Below are 20,828 nucleotides of genomic sequence, written 5' to 3'. Positions count from 1 at the left end.
GAAACAGCCTTATTGTTAGCAGAAAGAGCCGATACATCTTAAGATGACCTTCGTCTTCCTCGGTATTTCCTCACTCGATTGGGTTTGACAGGGTAAACCTGTAGTATAATTGCTTTATTTAATTAGTTTAGAAAAGAAAATAAAAAAAAAAAAATAAAAAAAAAAGCTCTTAACAAAACGGTTTACTAATAGCTCTTTATACTAATAAATGTCGTGGAAGCGTGAACAAAATGCATGGTGGGGGGGGGGGGAAGAGCCTCCTCAGCATCCTGCATTACTGTTACAAGTCGCGCTTTTTTTTTTTTTTTTCTTTCTTACAAATAACTAAGGAATATAGTCCTTAAATTATGCATCATGTCTAATTCTTTACAATTGTGTTGGACCCCAAATTCAATTCTGTCAAGTCCGTATTGGTCTTGAGTGCCTCTGAGAGGGCGAGGGCTCCTTCCCAATGGAGGCGTAACGCAAGACCAAAGTGGTCAAAGTGGTGTTGACCTTGAGTGCTTCTGAGAGTGCGATGGCCCCTTCACTCCCAATTTTGTTATGTCCCAAGTTCAACGTGGTTAAAGTCGTATTAGCCTTAAGTGCCTCCGAGAGCGCAAAGGCCCCTTCATTTCCAGTTGGATTGTTACTCAGATCTAAATTAGCCAAGGCTGTGTCGGTCTTGAGTGCTTCTGAGAGTGCGATGGCTCCTTCATTTCTAATTCTGTTGTTCCACAAGGTCAATGTGCTTAAAGTTGTATTGGTTTTGAGTCCCTCTGAGAGTGCGAGGGCTCCCTTCTTCCCGATTTCGTTGTATCCCAAGTTCAAATCGGTCAAGGCCGTGTTGACCATTAGTGCTGAGAGTGTAAGGGCTCCTTCATGCCCAATTTTGTTACTCAGCAAGTCCAGATTAAGCAAAGTGGTATTGGTCTTGAGTGCCTCTGAGAGTGCGAGAGCTCCTTCCTTTCCAACTAAGTTAGATCGTAAGCCTAATCTAACCAAAGTGGTGTTGGCCTTGAGTGCCTCTGAGAGCGCAAGGCCGCCTTCATCCCTGATTGAGCTCCAATCCAATTGCAAATCCGTCAAAGTCGTATTGGCTTTGAGTGCCTCTGAGAGTGCCAGGGCTCCTTCGCCCCCAATTGAGTTGCTCACCAACACTAATGTGGTCCAAGTGGTGTGTGTTGATCTTAAGTGCCTCGAACAGCGCCAAGGCTCCTTCCTTCCTAATTAGGTTGCTACTCAATTCCAACTTGGTCAAAATGGTGTTGGCCTTAACTGCCTCTGAGAGTACAAGAGCCCCTTCGCTCCCAATTGGATTGTAACGCAAGTCCAAATTTGCCACATTTCCGTCCGAGAGACGCTCCATAAGGAAAGTGTCCCAGAAGCCCAAGCTGGTCAAAGTCGTACTAGCCTTGAGCGCATTAATCAATACTAGAGCTCCCCTCCTTAATTAGGTTGTGCCAGATCCAAAACGATCAAAGTTGTATTAGCCTTTAGCATCTCCGAGAATGCAAAAGCTCCTTCATTTCCAATTGAGTTGCTAATCAAGATCAAATTGGCCAAAGTCGTGTTGATCTTGAGCGCCTCTGATAATATAAGCGCTCTTTTATCCCCAATTGAGTTACTCTCCAAGCCCAACCAGATCAAAGTCGTATTGATCTTGAGTGCCTCTGAAAGTACAGGAGCTCCTTTATCCCCAATTTCACTGGAACACAAGTCCAAGATAGTCAAAGCCGTGTTAATCTTGAGTGCCTCTGACAGCGCTGGGGCGCCATTCTCACCAATTGGATTACCCTTCAAGCCCAAATATGTCAAAGTTGTGTTGCTCTTGAGTGATTCTACAAGAACTTGAAGATCACTACTTTCCATTCTTCTAAGGCTCATCTCATAGGATAGCTCATGAAGGTGTGGCAATTTTATACTAGGTAAATTGGGAAGCTTGACGAGATCTGGGCCTAGCACGATATTGATCGATTTCATTCCGCGGAACTCTATGATACGAACAGGTATATCATTTAGCGATGTTGCCTGTAACCTCCTGGCAACACTCATTTGAGCTCTAAGTCGAAGGATGGATACACTCGACATCTTTAGTGCTTCCTCAAGTGCTTCAAGATCAGCCTTGCTCCAATCCCAGTCAAAAGTAATATCTAACTCGTATACGTGTTTTGCATTGACCAAGACATTATAGAATTCTTCAGCGCTTATTTTGGACCATAATTCGATGGGCCACTTTTACCAAGATGTGGGTCATATTTACTATTGTGACATCCCCACAACTTTTTCGAGCGCTTTTTGTTCCTTTTCTCTATATGGCGAGCGATGGTGGTCGATGCGAACCCATTTGATATGTCCCTTTTCGGTTTTAGTTCTATACAGGTTGCCAAGCTTTCTGTCTTCACCGTTAGTTTGAAGGAATTTATGCAGTTGCCGGAGATCTGCTCCTTCAAGTGGTTCATAATCATCGATTGTATTGATATTATTCAAGGCGGCATATTCCTTAGAGAGTTCATTCAGATAGTCGAGTGAGTAATCAATACAATCTTTGAGATCTGGAACTGGTGCTAGAGGAGTACTCAAGGGCGTCCTTACTTTGAGGCACTGTAAAAGGATGACCATGTGTTTCCCATACTTTTGAAAGAACTCTGTGCTGTTTCGGATCTCATATCCTTCATGTCTAGCAATGTGGCTTTGGTTCTGGCTGTCCTTGCTTGCCTCTACGGAGAGATCCCCACATTCACATAGGAAATGAAGGCGGAACTTGTTTTTCAATACTTCCCTTGGGTCCCAATTGGAGCGGTCGGCAGGTAAAATGATAAAGAGTCGAGGGATTGGATACTCGTGTAGCTCAAAGGTCTGAACAAGGATAGCCTCAGCTTTCTGCTGAAGCATGACAAGTCTGTTGAGTGTTTGCTCCTGCAAATTTTTCATCTCCTCCTGCATTGCAAGCATCTTGTCGTCCTTCTCTCTAGCCTCCAATTGTAATTCGAGTATCCTGTCGCTCTTCTCTCTAGCCTCCAAATGCAGTTGGAGCATTTTGTCGTCCCTATTTTCGGCCCTCAGCAGCATCTCCTTAATCTCTTCAAAGTGAGAGTTGAAATCCTCGTTATTGCGGACAGTAAGAGATGAGCTGGAAGATTGGATAAAGTTGGATAATGCCAAAAGAAGGTCCTGAAAGGTCAAGTTTTTTGACTCTTTTGAGGTTGGCAAAAGGACGACAGTATTGCTGTTGCTGCTACTGTTACTGTTGCTGTTGCTGTTGCAATTGCAGGACTGTGGTACTTCTGCAATGACATCCAGAACCTTGTCAGGGTAGAACGCAATGCGTGGAGGTTCAATTCTAATATAACGAAATAGGAAGGAAAAAAAAAAAAAAAAAAAAAAGACGCAGTTAATTGAGTTCTCACATTTTTTTTTTCTTTTCTTTTCTAGAACATTTGATAAGGCATTATAATAAAATAAGATACCTGCTGCCATCAGGCTCTATAAGGAATGGGATGGGATCTCCCCCCGACATGAATCGGTGTGCATCAGGAAACACGTCTCGAACGTCTTGTAAAGTCACGTAGAATGAATTGCCGTCATTACCTCCGGAAGCAGAGGCAGTTCTTACACAAACTTTTTCAATGATGTCATTGTTGGCTTTTCGAAATTATTGGTATTGAGATCATGTCATCTCGGCAATGATCGAGGGAATGATGATGATGATGACAAGATGGAGATGCTGCTGTCGATCTTTTTTTTTTTTTTTTTTTTTTTTTTTTTTTTTCTTCGCTACACAAGGGCAACAGTGAATATTTTGCATACCTGTCAATTTACGCCGTTAGGTTGGAGGCGAGAACATCTTCGTTAGGGTGAAAATGCTCTCGAGTAGTACCATCCCATAATGGTTGAGGGTATGGACGAGATAGTAAAGTATAGAACTCAACTCTTAAAAAAAAAAAAAAAAAAAAAAAAAAGAAGCGTACACACCTTGAACTATCATCAACAAGCATAGTCATTTCGCTTAAAAATTTCGCGTCTTTTATGTTCCTCTGTTGACAAAGTACAGAAGTAACGGATGGGTTTTGAACAAGCAGCTAACTAGAATCTGAAGCTTTTTGAGGCGCTTTCTATCTTTCTACCTCTGCGTTTGTCCCTCTCGGCCACCCTTCCATCTCACTAACACTACAAATATCCAGTCTTTTATCTCTGCATGAAGAGTTCTATTTTGTCTCCTGCAATTTAGTTAAAATAACGAAGGTATAAATATACCAAGATCTTATTTTATATTATAGATGGTGGTATTGACTGAACCCAAAATAAGGGTCTGCAATTAGAATGTTTCTGCCACGTCCATTTGGCGCTAAGCAGGGACTAGACTATTGTAGCTGCTGTCGTTTTATTATTGATAACCCCAAAGTGCTCTGAGTTGTGTGTTATAAATCTAAAGAAGAAAAGTTTTTGCCAACACCATAAACTTTACGTCTGAAATGTTTGGCCACCAACTTATCATATTTGTAATTATTACTCGTGTATTATACCTTATTTTATTTATTTCATGTGAATCCGCGTAATACATTGGTTCACTCTTCTCGGTGGAGAGCCCTTCGAGCAAAAAGTGAAGTCAAAGGATGAAATTTATTTATGCTTCGCCACACCACACAATACATTTACAAATCTAGAAATCTAGACAACATTTTTGTGTGGCAAAAAATATATATGAAAAAAGACGCGTCTGTTGGAATTAAGGGATCCAATAGAATAGAATCTATTTATTTCCAAGCGATTTTGAGGGGAAACATTGAATAATTCATTTACTCACCACCCCCCCTCTTTTCACCATTTCTTAAGACTCAAAGGAAATAAATAATATAATGTCCGCAACACAAAAGGAAATGCAGGATGCTCGTCTTCCGTTGGGCTATCGAGATTCTTGTGCACATTTGCTCATTCCTTTGAACAAGTGTCGTTCCGAAACTTTTTATTTACCATTCAAGTGTCAGGATGAACGTCATGACTATGAGAAATGTCAATACGATGAGTACGGGGGACTGTTTTTTTATTTTTTATTTAATACAAACATCATATTGAAGACGACTACGACAAAAAAAAAAAAAAAGAAAGAAAGAAAGAAAAAAAAAAGAGAAAGAAACAACACAACAACAATAATAACAATCAGAGGGGCAACAGTGGATTACATGAATAGAGGAAATTGTATTGTATCGGCCATATTTTTTTATTCAGGATGAAAGAGAGAGTAAATCCTCTTGAAAACAACATGTTGCAAATGTATTTGTTACGGGGAATAAGAACAAGACAACATTACCATTACAGCGGACTCGTCCCAAAATATTACGACTTTTTTTTTTTTTTTTTTTTTTTTTTAATGGTCATGGAAGGATAGAACAGTTAAAAAAAAAAAAAAAAAAAAAAAAAGACTTATTGCTATTATTTTTTGATTGTCAAGATTATTAATATTTAATTCTATTCTCTTTATTTTATTTTATTTTATTTAATTTTTTTAATCCCCTCGATTAAAATAGCTGCATTCGTAGAATGAAGACTGCAGAGGAAAGAAAGAGACGCGAGGCTGCCGAGGCTGCTGAGGCTGCTGATCAATAAATTAGAAACGTTCCCGCCAAAGAAAAGAAGAAAAGAAAAGAAAAGAAAAGTTCCTTTGCTCCCGTCCCATATATCAATCCCCCCCTCTTCCTATTCATATCCCAAACGATATAAAAATAAACCTCTCCGCTCTCTCTCTCTCTCTCTCTCTCTCTCTCTCTCTCTCTAGGCTTTGGAAAAGCAAGTCAAGACTATTTAAAAAAAATAAAAAATAAAATAAAAATAATAATAAGACAAGACATGACATGACATGAAAATGCGTATTTTAGAATTCATATAGTACAGATGTTTTTATTCCAATTGAATGGTTTGTTGAAGAAGGATAAATACATTGAGTGACATTATTGCTACAAGAAAAAAAAAGGTAAACGAATTAAAGAGGGGAAGAGGAGGGAGGGTTGAAATTAAAAAACGAAAACAAAAACAAAGAAAAAACGAAAAAACGAAAAAAACGAAAAAGAAAGAAATCAAATGAATAGAGAATTTGTATACAAATTGCAACAACAAAAAAAGATCCGTTTAGAACCGGAATGTTGCAAAAAAGTTATTCATCTTGGCATGATCACTGTGGTTGCCATTATTGTTGCTGTTGTTGCTCTCGCCAAAGCCATTGCTTCCTCCTCCAAAACCATTACTTCCACCAAATCCTCCAAATGATGTTGTCATTGATGCTGTAGAGGAAGAAGAACCCTCCAGCGTGGCGTTGATGCACCAAGGATGATCAATGACCTGACCAATCTTCAGTCGTTCACCAGCCTTGGCTTTGAACATGTTCTTCAACAGATCACGGGCCTCAGCACTACACTCTGTAGGATCTTCATATCGACCATTCAAGATCTGGAACTGCAGACGAGGCTCGTATTCATCTTGGAACGGTAATCGGCCTGTCAGCAAAGCATACAGCACCACCCCCAGAGACCACACATCCGTGGAAGGGCATCGCAAGGGCTTTGGGGATCTGAGCTGCTCAGGCGAACAATAAGCGAGTGAGCCACCAACTACATCATCCTCCTCCTCTACTTCTACATCCATGCCACTGTCATCATTATTGGTGTTATTGCTATTACTATCCTGGCTTTGCAAGCTCGAGGGACTCTGTTGACAGTTACGGTTTTGATTAGACGAGGCTCGAGGGTTATAGATCGTGGGTGAGAGAGGCGATCCAAAGTACAATGCTGCCTCATCGTTTTGATACTCTGCCAAGCCAAAATCACAAATCTTCCACGTTCCATCCTCGTGCTGCAAAATGTTCTCCAACTTGATATCACGGTGAACAATTCGCTTCTCCTCATGCAGGTATCGGACTGCCTCTGCAATCTGGTTAAAAATCAGTCGAGCATGTGTCTCGTCCAGGCCAACTGTGCCACCACTGGCACGTGATGACATGTATGAAGAAGCTTCTTGCTTTGTCAAGTAGTCCAAAAGATTTCCGCCCGTGCATAGTTCGCAGAAAACGAAGGTGTCCGACGGAAGCTTCTCCACTGCCACGAAGGGCAACACATTCGGGTGTGAGAGCCGGCTCCAAATGGCGATCTCCTTGTCCAACATTCGCTGGATCCGGTCATTGTCGGTAGCACCCGTCTGAGCCTTGACAATCTTGACAGCGACTGAAGCAACCAATCCATCCAGATGAATTGCAAATGCCTCACGCACCAGAGAAAATCCACCGTGTCCAATGATCTTCCCCATGATGAAATCGCCTACTTGCTCCCCTTCCTCATCAGGCGCCATACGGGGCGCTGTTACATCCACAAAGTTCGAAAGGAATGCCACAGCAGGAGAGTAAGGCAAGGAGCTGTAGGAGGAGGATGTGACCATTGTGTTGGGTGACATGATATTGTTGCTTTGGTAAGGGTTCATGCTCCCGGACGAGTTTGAAGAACCATTGGAGGAGAATGAAGGAGGGAAAGAAGGCCGAGCACCAGTGGAGATTGTTCTAGATCGATGTAAGCGGTTGATCGGGAAACTCGGCGTGTTCTCCGGCGCTTTCCAAGATACGGAGAGCTGTTCAAGCGAATTGACCAGAGCAGAGTTGGCACGAGGAGATGATGGGGAGAGTACAGACTCTGGAGTGGTAATGAACTGTTGGTGAAACGTGGGCGTGGGCGGCAGGGCTGAGCTGAGCCGGGATTGGCTAGCCATCATCAAGGGACGTGTTGAGCTGTTGTTTGTAGAGGATGCAGGGAATGAGGGGGAGAAGACAGGAGCAGGTTTCTCTTCCTTTTTTAACCCAAATGGGGATTGGCTGCTTTGCTGCGGCTTTGGAGGGCTAGTGGTTGATGCAGCTTGTTTAAGCTTGGACAAGGCCGGTAATGCATCACCGGTTGGTGCCTTGATATCTTCTTGATGCAGACGAGCTTTGGACGTGTCGATTGAGATGGGTTGGGTATAATGAGCTGCATTATGATTGACACTATTTCTGTTGTTGTTGTTGTTGTTGTTGTTGTTGTTGTTGCTTTTCAAGATATCAGGACTAGCATTGCTAGTAGAGTTATTATTGGTATTGATGCTAGTGCTGATATGGTCATGGCTACATTCAGATTCGCCCTGAACAGAGGCAAGATCAAGTTGACCGATTTGAGCATCATGCCTCTGGAGTGTTGCCCGCTGAGGAAAGTGGGTGCTGTCAGGGGAGAGCGAAGGCGAGGGTAAGGGAGCAGTAGGAGAAGGCGAACGAGCAGAAGGGGGAGAGGATGGATTGTTCGAAGGGGATACAAGTCTACTACTTTTGGAATAACCTTCTTGTTGCTGTTGTTGTGGTGATGGTGGTTGGAATTGTTTAAAGTGAGTAAAGGAAGAGTCAGACTGGGTATCATCCTTTTTTTTGTTAGTCCCTACTGTTGTTGCCTTTAGATTGTTTGAGATCAAATTGATGCTATGATGGCTATCGCTGTTACTATGACTATGACTGTAGCGGAATCGCGAGGATGCGCTTTGTGAACCTTGACTCATTCGGCTCTTACTATCAACGCTCCCTCCGGCTGTGCCGTAAAGATGATTGGCGTTTTTCTGACTATACAGGAAATTTGGTTTGCCGATCGGGATACCTCGGCTCTCTGCAATGACGGCGAGATCGAGGTCTGAGGAGTAATGGCCACTATCAACTAGTACTTCTGAAGAATCCTCATCTTGTTCTTCATCATCATCATCATCGTCATCGTCATCGTTCTCAGAGTTGATCTCATCCTCATCATCCTCGTTCGTCAGTGTCAGTTCATCGCCGATATCGGATTGATGAAGACGATGGTCTGAAGTGGTTAAGAGTCGACTGAGACCAAATCTGGTCGAGGCATTAATGTTTTGGGAGGGATTTGTGCAAGTAGAATGGGACTGGGAACGACGGACAGGGGGTCGTTGATGTGCATGAACCGGATGAGAGGAACGAGAGGGGATAGGCTGAGGAATCGAAAGTGTCATCCGGAAGCCTGTTGATGTCAAGGGAAAAAAGGGAAAAAAAAAAACTGATGTGTGGGAGGTATGAGGTAATAGAGAGCGTTAAAGAGAAACAAAGGAAACAAATGAAGAGAGATATAAACGAGGAAGGACGAGAAAAAGAAGAAGAAAAAAAGAAAAGAGATGAAGGAATGGATAGGGATAGGGATAGGAAGTAAAGAGGTCTTTTTTTATGATTATGTATGACCTTAAGAATATATAGTTTAGCGTGACGGAAGCGAAGATTTTTTTTAGTTTTTTAGTCGCGGTTAATAGCGGGGGCGGAGTCGGGTCAGGAGCCAGATAAAGATAAGCAAAATAAAGTAAATCGGACTAAAAAAGAAAATTAAAATCTGTCTGCCCGGATAAAGAACAAAATGTATGAGCACACACAGACACACGACTTTGTAGGTTTGTCAATGAATGGACGAATGAATGGGAATGGGGTGTTTAGAATGAATGAGCGAGGAAGAGAGTAAGGAGGGAAAGAAAAGAAAAGAAAAAATAAAAAGTAATAGAGAAAGGAGGAGGGTACGGATGTGGAAGACAATGTGGAGAAGTAAAAGACAGGAGAGTATGTAATAAAACTTGATGTGGTTGCAGAGAATAAGGAAAAAGGGAAGAGAGAAAGAAAGAGAGAAAGAATGAATGAAGAGAGATTGAAAGAGAAGAAAGAGAAAAGAGAAAAGAGAAAAGAGAAAGAGAAAGAGAAAGGGTAGAAATAGAAAAAGATAAAGACAAAACGATAAAGACGATGGGTCCCTTGTTCTGTCCCAGGGCCGAGCATATGCCACAATCAATCAGCAAGAAGAGCGCATGATAGAGAGGAAGGAGAGGGAACAGGGCAGGGGGGTGGGTAGGAATTGAATAAAAAGACAACAACTTAGTGTAATTTTCCTTATCTCTTTGTTGTATCAATCTCCCATCCATCCATCCATCCCATGCCATCTACCATAAATCCATGCAGTTACACTCTATGCTATGCATTGCATTCAAACAATTCAACATGGAGACAGACAGACAGAGAGAGATAGTGTCTTTTTTTATTGATTGATTGATGTATTTATGAATATTTTAGTCTCTATGCGGTGCAACTAAAAAAGTATAAAAGTAAACATGCATGTGCTCTTGTAGTACACAAAACACATCACAACAACAACAACACTTCTCTAGTCCATTCATTTGTTCATGTCAAAAACAAGAATTTATTTAAAATCGTCATTTACATTTTTATTCCTGCTCCGCCTAATGCTACGTGGGACCCTTTGTTCATAACAGCAGCAATTGCAGCAACGTGTGCTACATCCTCTTTACTTCCATGCTTTCTAAACCATTGCCGTGCATATCAAGCTCACTTTTTTTTATTTTTTATTTTATTGTCTATTTTATTATTTACTATTATATATATACACAATAGCAATAGAATACATAGATAGATAAATATTTATATAATATATGATCAACAAATCCAATATCCATATATAATACTTTTCTTGCTCTGTTTCAACCATCTTTATCTCTCCATCCATCTCCTAAACATGTTTTGAAACCCATGTCTCAATCCACATCTCTTTAACGTCTTACTTTTTTTTAATTATGTACTTCAACTCTTTACCTTTTCTTGCATGAAAATTAAAAAAAAAAAAAAATGTGTTCAAGATGTATAATGTGCGACCGAATGACCCTTTCAAGATAAACAACGTATCCAATCATCTCACACGTTACACCTTTTTTTGACCTTCTGTCCTGTGACACAACGTCTCTCTTTTTTTTTTCTTCTTAATCGTTGCTTGTCTCTAATATGGACAAACATTGCATTTTGTAACCCCACACTTAAAGATTAAAACATAAAGTGGGTGAGTGTCCCCTTCTACTGTTACAATGTTCCCATGTTACATCAAACAATCTAACCAAGATTCAGAGCCGGAGGAATGCATGACTTGCATAAGAATTGACATGTAAAAAAAAAAAAAAAAAAAAAACTGAGAAAAGGCTCAAAAGAAATTTTCTTTTTTCCACTCACAAAGTCAAGATCACATGAAATGAATAAGCTCTCAAGACTCTGAAGCCTTGACCTCCAACTTTTTTTTTCTTTTTTTTTCATCCAAAGAAGGACTCTTTTTGGCATATAAAAAAAGTAAACGCGAGACCTTAAAAGAGATCTAAGCAAAGGAGCTTGATACATTTGTAGAATGTATTACATGTTATATATTATACATCCATAGAAGAGAGGAGAGGATGGGTGAAAGATAGGAGAGAGACAGAGGAGAGAACCGATATCTGAGAAACAGGGGAAGGGGGGGGGGACAGATTAGTATACACTTACTGTTCATTGTTCATTGTCCATTGTCCATTGTCCATTGTCCATTCTAGGCATCTTAGGAGATGGAGACAATGTAAATAAAGACACATCCACACGAACTCCACTTTTCCAAAAACCAAAATCTGTCAAATCAATCGATCCATCAATCCATCACAAAAAAAAAAAAAAAAAAAAAAAAGTAATTCCTCCCCTTTTTTTTTTCTTTTTGGGATGAGGTAAGAAAGAGAGATTACCTTTTTTTTTTTTTTTTTTTTTTTTTTCCAGCTTGATCTCCATTATCTCCTTCGCCAAGGATAGGATAATGGCAAAGCATTGCACTTTTTTTTTTTTTTTTTTTTTTTCCCGCGGCGCATCGGGAAGAAAGGAAGAAAAGGAAGAAAAGGAAGGAAAAAAAAAACAGTTTTTTTTTTTTTTTGTTGCTTTGTGTAGCAATCCGCATCACCCATGTCAGCTGCTCCATCCTCCCCCCAACCCCCATCCATTATCACAACATTAACATTAACATTAACATCAACATCAACATCAAAACATCAAAACCAATATCAATGCAATTGATAGGTTAGGAGGTTAGGGCATTTTTTTTCTTTTTTAGATTTTTTAGACTATTGCAAGCAAAAAAAAAAAAAAATAAAAAAGTCCAATGGGCAACTGCATCATCAAAAATCGTAATCCTTTTTTTTTTGCTTATGCTTATATATTTATACACTTTATGCTTTATGATGCTTTCCTCTCTCTTTGCAAAGCAAAAGATTATCATGTGAATCAACTGAATGAATCTAAACGCACGATGTGTTAATGGGGAAATTTTTGTCGGCTATTCTTAACCTTTTGTTTTTCCCTTGCTTATTTCTCTACATGTTCATGTAATCCATGCCACACACCATGGATGGATGCGGGGTCTTAAATAATAATAATAGCCATTGGTATACAACACGAAACAAGGTCTTTTTCATCTTTTGTTCGTCATCATCTATACTCTTGATATTAAAAATACTATTATTACTCTTTTTTCTTTTTCTTTTTCTTTTTCTTTTTCTTTATAAGAAAAATAAAATAAAAATAAAGCTAATATTAAATATTATTTCTCTCTTTCTTTGGATGTTACTATACACAAAAACAAAAAAAAAAAAAAATCGTTGCAAAAAAAAAAAAATAAAAAATAAATAAGGACTATGTTACAAAGATTGCAAGGAATGTAAAAAAAAAAAAAAAAAAAGGTGGCAAAGAAAGAAAGAAAGAAAGAAAATAAAAGTTAAAAGTTAAAAGTAAAAAGTAAAATCGAAAAATACACAGTAATAAATAAATAAATAAATATAATAAAATAAAGTAAAATAAAATAAATTATTAATTAGCACCAGAGCATACGATGGCGCGCTCAAATCCACCCTGGACTGTCGCGATGACGTCGCCATTTTCAGTAGTAGTGGTGGTATAACTGAATTTGTTGAATGCTTCCTCCGGAAGCATAGCCTTGAGATCATTCAGTGGTACCTGGTTCAGTCCCAAGTCCCCAAGGATCTCCGTGTCCGAGATGATGCTCAACTCCTCCTGATGCGGTATCTTGATCTCTACCATGGTCGTCTCATCTCCATTCGTGCTCTGACCCTGTTTCTTACTCTTGCCACTAAAATCATGATATCATGTCATATCATATCATAGCATATAATTATATTAATAACGTATTCTTACGTGTCAATAATTTCGTCTGTAACATTACACAAAACAAAACAAAACAAAACAAAAAAAAAAATCAATCAATCACGCGTGATGACATGGACAAGATTTTTCCCAGCTGCCTTACCTCTTTCGGGATCGCTGCTCCTCACGTACACGGCGCACTACTGATATACTAGCTTCAGAATCGGAGCTCTGTCCTGCATACCGTGGGATCTTGACACCCACAAAGGGCAACTGAATCTGCTCAACATCTCCATTTTCCTCTCCACATGCTGCAGACTCTCTCTCTAGTCGTCTCTGTGCTCGTTTCTCCTTACGTTCCCGTCTCTCCCTACGTTCCTGTTTACGGATCTTTCGAGCAGTCTCCTCATCCATCATCTCCACTCCCGATTCAACATTCGCTCCATCAACCTGTACTGCATCCTCTCCATCTTTCTCTCTATCGATCCTTGGAGAACGATGGCGATGATGTCGATGACGTCTCTCTGATTTCCTTGCCTGTACCTCCGCCTCCCCAGCATCATCCTGAACATCCATCGATTCGCCATCATTAAGAGCAGTCGCACCAGAGCCTAATAATGCCTGTGCCCGCTTCTCCTCCTTCCGTTCCTGTTTCCTTTGACGTCGACGTAATTGTCGCTCCAACTCTTTTTCTTCCCGGAGCTTATTACGTTCAATAAGGTTATTTACTTGGACATGCTGTGCATATGTGTATATGTATATAACAACAACAACAACAACAACAACAACAACAACAACAACAACAACAATAACAAAAAATCAAAGTTTTGTGTTCATGGTTATCATACCGTCCATCGTAAAAAAAAAAACTTTGTAAAAGCTTAAAAAACGAGTAGCTAGTTGAGCAAAAAAAAAAAAAAAAACTTACACGAGCGACCTGGTCTTGAAGACGAGCCAATTCAAGAGCGTTACGAAGTTTCATAGCCTCCACCTCTTTCTATAAACAGAAGAAGAAGAAGAAAAACACGCATTGGGTGAGAAAAAATATCAACTTTTTTTTTTTTTTTTTTTTTTTTGTTTTGTTTTGTTTTATAAGAAATATCCATTTGACAAAAACAGAAAACAAATAAAAAAAAAGCTTTCGCTTTTACTTTTTGCTTTTTGCTTTTACCTGCAATTGTTCAATCTCCATCTCATCATCCTCCGGTTCCTCACTTTCATCCGCTCCATCACGCTCACGTTGTTGAAGCCTAGGAGAGGAGTATACAGTCTGGGGTGGTGATGGATTGGCAAGTTGAACCTTGCGAGAGACCTCCCGAATCGGTTTCGAATCCAAGATCCCGATCCAATGGATTTCCTTTTTGTCCATAGAGATAATACCAAGTGCCTCCAAAATATTCAAGGCGTCATAGACTCGGCGACGGATGTTCTACCAGGATTAATTTATTTTTTTTTTTTTTGAAATAAGAAAATATATCCCTCAAGATTAGTCATCTGATGCTCATAAAATAACTTCTCATTGATGATTGCTATCCAGCAAAACGAAATTAGTCTGCCACAAATTTTTTTTTTTTTTTTTTTTTTTTAAAAAAAAAAAGGATATTTGTTACCCCTTGTTCTTGAGTCGTCATGCCCTCTGCGCGCTCAATCGGCTGACTACTCGCAAGATCTTGTACAAGCTATTTATTTACCATATTATTACAAGAAAGGTTAAAAGAAAGGGAGAGCAGAAGAAAAAAGGAAAAATTAATAACCTGCCAAAAGAAAAGAAAAAAAAAAAAAAAAAAAAAACATTCGTTTACGAAAAGAAAAGGAAAAAAAAAAAAAAAAAAGATCAGATATCCTCAGAATGAAGAATGAATGAGTCACATACATCATTATAAGTGGTAACACGTCTTCTCTCCACAAGATCACAAACGAGTGGAGCATAATGGCCGAGTCCTTGGCCCTTCAGGGATTGTGCACCAGATCCATCCTGGCCATGACCCTCTTCCTCAAATCTTTTAAAGAAAAAAAAAAGAATAAAAGAAAACCTTTACATGTTAGTCCCATGATATTAGTAAAAAAAAAAAAAAAAAAAAAAAAAGAAAAGAAAACCTTAACGACGGTATTATACCCTCAAATTTTGAGGGCTGCAAGATGAACACATACTCTGCAATCGCGTCTTCCAGGGCCGCCTGGAATGAAGGTGGTCGGGAGACTATCCCTGCCCCTGTTCCTGTTCCTGATCCTCCCTTTTGAGCAGTTTTAGGTTTGGCGATTTTCCGCAATGACTTTGATTCTTCCCTCGGCGGACTGTTTGTCAAACTTGGCTTCCGACTACCGCTACTACCACTGCCACTGCCACTGCCACTGCCACTGCCACTGCCATCCTCAGCGTCATCGCCTTCTTCGTCCACTCCATTTTTGGACGGGCGTACAAACTGGCCATTATTATTAATATTATTATTATGATGTTGAGGATGATGAACATTATTTTGAGTGGAAACTCCTGATCGATCCTTATCCTTATCACAATCCCTATCCCTATCCCTATCCTTGGCGCCTGTTGCCAGATTATGTCGAGCAATTTTTCTAGCATGCTGAGCTTCATCTTCATCCTCATCCTCATCTTCCTCTTCATGTTCACGTTCGCGAACATCGTCCTGCTCAGAACAATGTTCCATATCATGATCATCGCGGTAAAGACCCGAGTCGCGATACTCAACAGGCGATGGGAAGACGTAGATGGATCTCTGGGTCGTCTGCTGATGAAAATGGTTATGTTTCAGAAGGTGATGATGTTGATCAAAAGGGGTGGGATGGATACTCTTTGAGTGTTCAAAAAGACCGGATCTTGATTCATCAAATGCAGAACTTGGCATCATGGAGGGGAGCATGGAGGAGCGTGGTGTTGAGGGTGAGGCTCTGCTTTCTGTTCTACCTGTGGATTGACTGGAGCTACTCTGGAACGACAGGGGTGGACACTCCCGGCTCAAGTCCCTGCTCAGTTTCGTGCGGATAGGTGTTGGTCTCGGTTGGGGCACTTTTGTACCGTTATCTCGACCCTGACGCTCGTGGACGAACGAAGGCTCGTCACCGTGCGCAGGTTGACGTTGTGTGGATAGAGGTGAGGAGGATAAGGGAGAGGGCATGGCTGATGCGGACGTAGAGGTAACGGCAGAGTAATTGGCCGAGGTGGAGACGGAGAGTTGCCTCTGTGTAAATGTGGAAGCAGTCGAGTTGACGCTGGTCAGGACGTAATGGCGATCGGGTCGTTGAGTGCAAGTCGAATCTGCATTCTGGTCCATTGACTGATCAGGTTGAAAAGAGGGGACTGATGAAGAAGAAGACCCTTGCTGATTCCACGTGTGCTCTTGAGTACGAGGCTGCAGTGTTCGTGCTTGGGGTGAGAGCCTCTGAGGATCAGGTTCATAGGGTGATCCATGGGGTGAATGAGAGTAGTAGGGAAGGGAACGATCGGGAGAGCGATCAGAGTACTGGAGTGTGGAGGAATGGTGGCGTGATGGAGGTTCGTGATGGGCAGACAAGGGTGGATGGTCATGATGCTGTTGTGGAGTGTATTGAGTTGCGGGAGAGTAACGACTGTCTGAATGGTCACGGTAGAAATAAGAGTCTGAGCCATGGTGTCGTTGTGTAGGAGGAGTTGTCAGGTGTGAAGGAGTAGGAAGGGCACGCTGGGGTTCGGATAGAGGGTATGGGGCAGTGTATGGAGAGGTAGGAATTGAAGGATGAGTCAAGAACTGTTGTCGGTGAGGATGAGAGTGATGGGGATGGGATTGATAATGGTCTGAAGAGTCGTTGTGGCGTAGAAGGGATTGATGCTGAGAGGGTTCTTGTGGATATGGGGAAGAAGGATGGGATTGAAAATGTAGATGTGGATGTGGATGTGGATGGGGTGTTGGAAGAGGGTAATGGTGTGGGTGCTGGTGCTGATGCTGGTGCTGGTGCTGGTGCTGGTGCTGGGGATGAGGATGGGATTGATGTTGGAGTGGAGGACTGGAGGCATAGTGAAGCCGCTGAGGATGCTGTTGCGGGTGCGGCAGCCTGTCCGAGGGTGTCATGAGAGGCAATGATACAGGACAGGGTTGAGGACAGAAGTCAAGCAAGCAAAGCAACAGGGAGATATTCAAGTGAAGGGTAAGTTGGTAATAAGAAAAAGTTTAAAAAAAAAAGAGGAAAGGGGAGGAAAGAGAGAGAGAGATGAGGTGAATGTTCAGTTCATGCCCAAGTCAAGTGTCGTGTCGTGGTCGTGATATTAAAAAATAACGGGGGGGTGAATGTGATGGATGGAATTAAGACAGAGCGAGGAGAGGGAGAGGGAGAGAAAGAGAAAAGGCGAGAGTGGGAATAGACAGTTGATCGTTAACAAGCACAAGCACGGACAGGACAGTGAGCAATGAAAGAATAATGAACAAAAAGGAGCACGTTGCGCTTTTCTTTTTTTTTCTTTTTTTAATGACTTGCAAAGAAAAGGTGAATGAGAGAAAGAGAGAGGAGAATGAGAGAATGAGAGAATGAATGTAGGATGAAAGTAAAAAAAAAAAAAGAGAAAAAGAGAGAGAGAGAGAGAAGAGAGAGAGAAGAGAGAGAAGGATAGTAATGGAGGAGGAGAAGGGAAGGATAAAGATACAAAAGGTATAGTCGTATAGTATAGTAGGGAAATAGTAATGAGATAATAAGGTAATGAATGGTAGTTAACTAATAAACAATCGTATTAAAGAAAGAAAAGAAAGAAAGAAAGAAAGAAAGCGATGGAGTGAATGAAGATAAAGAGAGATAGAGAAAAGGAGTAAAGTCAAGAGAGAATGAAAGAGAAAGAGAGAGTGAGGAGAGAGAGGAGAAAGAGAAAGAGAGAAAAGACACTTGCTTGACTTCATCAACAAACAATCAACAATAATCAACAAGGGAAGAAGTAAGCCCGACAATAAAATATTCATCTATATGAAGGGTAAAAAGGTAAAAAAGGGTACGATACAAAACATACGTTTGTGATGGGACAGTTGCGGGAGAGGGAAAAAAGGGAGCGATCCCGCTTGCCGTGTGATTTACTCTTTCTCTCTCTCTCTTTCTCTCTCAATCTCTCTCTATCTCTCTCTATCTCTCTCAATCTCTCTCTCTTTGTCTTTCGTTACATCTTCATTCTTATTCTTACTCTTATTCTCTCATTCTCATTCTCATTCTCATTCTCTTTCTCTCCTTCACTTCTTCTTCTCTCCCCCTCCCCTCATTCATCCCTTGTCTCTAGCACCAATATACTAACACAACTAATACCTTTTTACACTTTACACAGTTGCACATGCACATCACTTAATCAGCTGCACACAATGGACACTTGACACATCCAATCCATGTTCAATCCAATCTCTTTTCTTCTTTCTTTCTTTCATTCTCTCCTCCCCCCTTTTTTTTTTATTTCTGATCTGTATACATTCTCTTCCCAGCATCAAAACAAATCTCCCTTTTGCTTTTGTAGAGAACTAGTCTTGTTGTTGTCATGTCAATAGCATTCATGAACTGGTGCAACCCAAACTAAACACTATTATATTTCTATTGTCCGTTCGGACAAGACAAAGAGACAGAAAAGCAATGGCCCTTCCTCTTTAGGCCCAGGACCTTTATTATTTTTCCATTACCAGTCTTTGTTCTCGTTGGTTGGTCCTTTTTTTTTTTTTCTTCGTCCTACTTGATTCGAATAAAATAACAAGGATTATTATATATATGTATATATTTATAATTATATTACATTACATTAAAAAAGATAAAATAAAGTATTTATATAATGTTAAATAAACATTAAGAAACCAAAAAAAAATATCCTGCCGACTTTATGACCCATTGAGCTTTAATTTTTTTTTTTGTTGTTGTTGTTGTTGTTGGCTAAGCGTCAAAAACACAAAAAGAGCCAAAGTTTGCATGGCCACACCGCCTCTCGTTCTCACTCCGCGCTTTTATAATTACATTTGAGACAAATTATATTAAAGTCATCATGATGATTTCCCCAATCCTTGGATCTGATATGTTTACCTCAGACACCCTCTTCTTCTTCTTTGATCAAATAACCTTCTTATATGTATATATATACAGTATACATGTATACCATTGTTACACTTGTAAACATGATATATATATACATACACATATATAGCATTATTACACGTAAATAATCCTAAAAAGAGAATAAACTACTGTATCAGGGCAAAGCAGATGACTCAGGAGTAATATCGAAAAAATAAAACCTGTCCGTCTAATGATTTTACAGATCTCTTTGTCTTCTTAAACGGGGCTCACTCATAACCTTGTCTCGCGTTATCAGTCTGATCAATCAACCTAACCTGTTACGCGACCATAGAAATATATATATATATATATATATATATATATATAATTTTTTACAACTGAAAACACAGGCACAAGCACACAAGCAGATAAGGTAAGGCAAGGTAAGGTAAGGTAAGGTAAGGCAAGATGCATGAAAAGCATGAAGAAGACTATTTTTTTTTTTTTTTTTTTTTTTTTTTCCCTTTAATACTGCTTGCTACTGTTCTTTATTCTTAAGTGATTTACTGATAGATTGATCTCATCTCTGCCAGAAATAATACTACTTGATAATGTAACAATAAGATATAGTCAAAGAAAAAAAAAAAAAACAAAAAACAACAACAACAACAATAATAATAATAATAATAATTCGGTACAATAGAGTCTTTGTCAGGTTAAAAAAATAAAATTCACTCGCATACGGATCAAAACTATTTCTCTATTGCCAGTAAAGCCTTCCTCCTCCTCCTTAACTCCCAGTTCTCAATCACCCTCAATCATCAATCATCAAGCATCGAAAAGCGTAGCGACCTATAGACTATAGATTTTCAAAAGGGGGATAAATAAATAAATATATTAAGAAAATCATTTTCCCCACTACAGCCCAAGGTCAAGGTCAAGGTCAAGCTCAATATCAAGGTCAAGCGGGTACAAGCGACTCTTTTCAGTCGGCCCTATCATCGAGATCCCTCACCATGGCATGTTCTGCAATCAAGAATTTTGTCCGCCTCAATCAGAGTCTGCAAGAATTAACCGCAAATTAGTATTTAATGTCCTTCCCTAAGAAAGAGTGAATCCTCAGTCTCTTCCGAGACTTGTGCCCGAAATCGTGGGCCTCGACATCTTTTGGAACACTCTTGCCGTGTGCTACCAGGTACAACTGTGCTACAGCGCAACTTACAACTGATAACGATGGCGGTACTGGTGGCTTGAACTCTGCATACCGGAACATTGGTCTTCTGCAACGGAGTCTACACGCACTAGAATTGACAACGCTTCGCCCAAATCCTAGAGCCAAAATAGCTTAAATAGAGCTCTCATACTATTTTATAGAGCAGGCCTTTCCCCCCCGAATAAAGATTGGCTTTATTTCCTTCCGATTACCAGTGCTACTTTTGCATCTTCATATGCGCGCACACTACAAGATCGATTGCACTTGGAAAACATCTTTGAGCAAGTCGACCAACGCCCTGAGCAAGGGACTCTGATTGGGAAAAAAAAAAAAAAAAAAAAAAAAAAAATTGTGCCATCCTAGTTTTTAATTTCATTCAATTTTATTTTAGACCTTTTTCTTTTTCTCTTTTTTTAATAGCAAAGTTCGCGCATGGGCTAGTTATGCTAAAGCCAAGACAATCGATCATGGCATACCTTAGCAGACGGATATATAGGAGAGTTATCCTTTACGGTGATTCTTCCGGGATGTGTGCCTTGGAGCGTACTGTTCAATGACCTTAACTACGTTCGTGTATTCAATATGGTACTCGAGTGAAACCCAAGCTGGTTCCTCTTTGTTAATTGGGGTCAGTGT

General features: G+C 40.2%; 5 protein-coding genes across 5 annotated transcripts; 1 reads left to right on the top strand and 4 right to left on the bottom strand.

The window, feature by feature from the left end:
- Window positions 1-383: 383 nt before the first annotated feature.
- On the bottom strand, window positions 384-3,983 carry BCR41DRAFT_389214 (hypothetical protein; the record flags this gene model as incomplete). Its single annotated transcript, XM_022028100.1, has 6 exons — window positions 384-1,109; window positions 1,135-1,393; window positions 1,456-2,185; window positions 2,243-3,112; window positions 3,802-3,912; window positions 3,955-3,983. The coding sequence occupies 6 exons, from the start codon at window positions 3,981-3,983 to the stop codon at window positions 400-402; spliced, it is 2,709 nt and encodes a 902-aa protein (XP_021877643.1). The 3' UTR covers window positions 384-399.
- Window positions 3,984-4,816: 833 nt separating this feature from the next.
- Window positions 4,817-5,778, top strand: BCR41DRAFT_327014 (NADH-ubiquinone oxidoreductase B18 subunit-domain-containing protein). Its single transcript, XM_022021641.1, has 2 exons — window positions 4,817-5,005; window positions 5,508-5,778. Exons 1-2 carry the CDS (start codon window positions 4,839-4,841, stop codon window positions 5,584-5,586), a joined length of 246 nt encoding a protein of 81 aa, XP_021877642.1. The 5' UTR covers window positions 4,817-4,838; the 3' UTR covers window positions 5,587-5,778.
- A 327-nt stretch (window positions 5,779-6,105) lies between these two features.
- Window positions 6,106-7,404, bottom strand: BCR41DRAFT_311481 (kinase-like domain-containing protein; the record flags this gene model as incomplete). The annotated part of the gene is made up of 2 exons (XM_022021037.1): window positions 6,106-6,622; window positions 6,782-7,404. The coding sequence occupies 2 exons, from the start codon at window positions 7,402-7,404 to the stop codon at window positions 6,106-6,108; spliced, it is 1,140 nt and encodes a 379-aa protein (XP_021877641.1).
- A 1,779-nt stretch (window positions 7,405-9,183) lies between these two features.
- Window positions 9,184-9,841, bottom strand: BCR41DRAFT_168072 (hypothetical protein). The gene has a single exon (XM_022019692.1). The coding sequence runs from the start codon at window positions 9,803-9,805 to the stop codon at window positions 9,365-9,367; it is 441 nt and encodes a 146-aa protein (XP_021877640.1). The 5' UTR covers window positions 9,806-9,841; the 3' UTR covers window positions 9,184-9,364.
- Window positions 9,842-12,558: 2,717 nt separating this feature from the next.
- BCR41DRAFT_425119 (hypothetical protein) lies at window positions 12,559-17,503 on the bottom strand. The gene is made up of 7 exons (XM_022030540.1): window positions 15,131-17,503; window positions 14,853-14,979; window positions 14,590-14,658; window positions 14,151-14,408; window positions 13,908-13,976; window positions 13,143-13,717; window positions 12,559-12,965 (listed from the first exon to the last, which is right to left on the bottom strand). Exons 1-7 carry the CDS (start codon window positions 17,041-17,043, stop codon window positions 12,686-12,688), a joined length of 3,291 nt encoding a protein of 1,096 aa, XP_021877639.1. The 5' UTR covers window positions 17,044-17,503; the 3' UTR covers window positions 12,559-12,685.
- Window positions 17,504-20,828: the final 3,325 nt, after the last annotated feature.

This window comes from Lobosporangium transversale, assembly GCF_002105155.1.
Source record: "Lobosporangium transversale strain NRRL 3116 chromosome Unknown BCR41scaffold_45, whole genome shotgun sequence".
Taxonomy (NCBI): Eukaryota; Fungi; Mortierellomycota; class Mortierellomycetes; order Mortierellales; family Mortierellaceae; genus Lobosporangium; species Lobosporangium transversale.
This window is presented reverse-complemented; position numbering and strand designations above follow the sequence as displayed.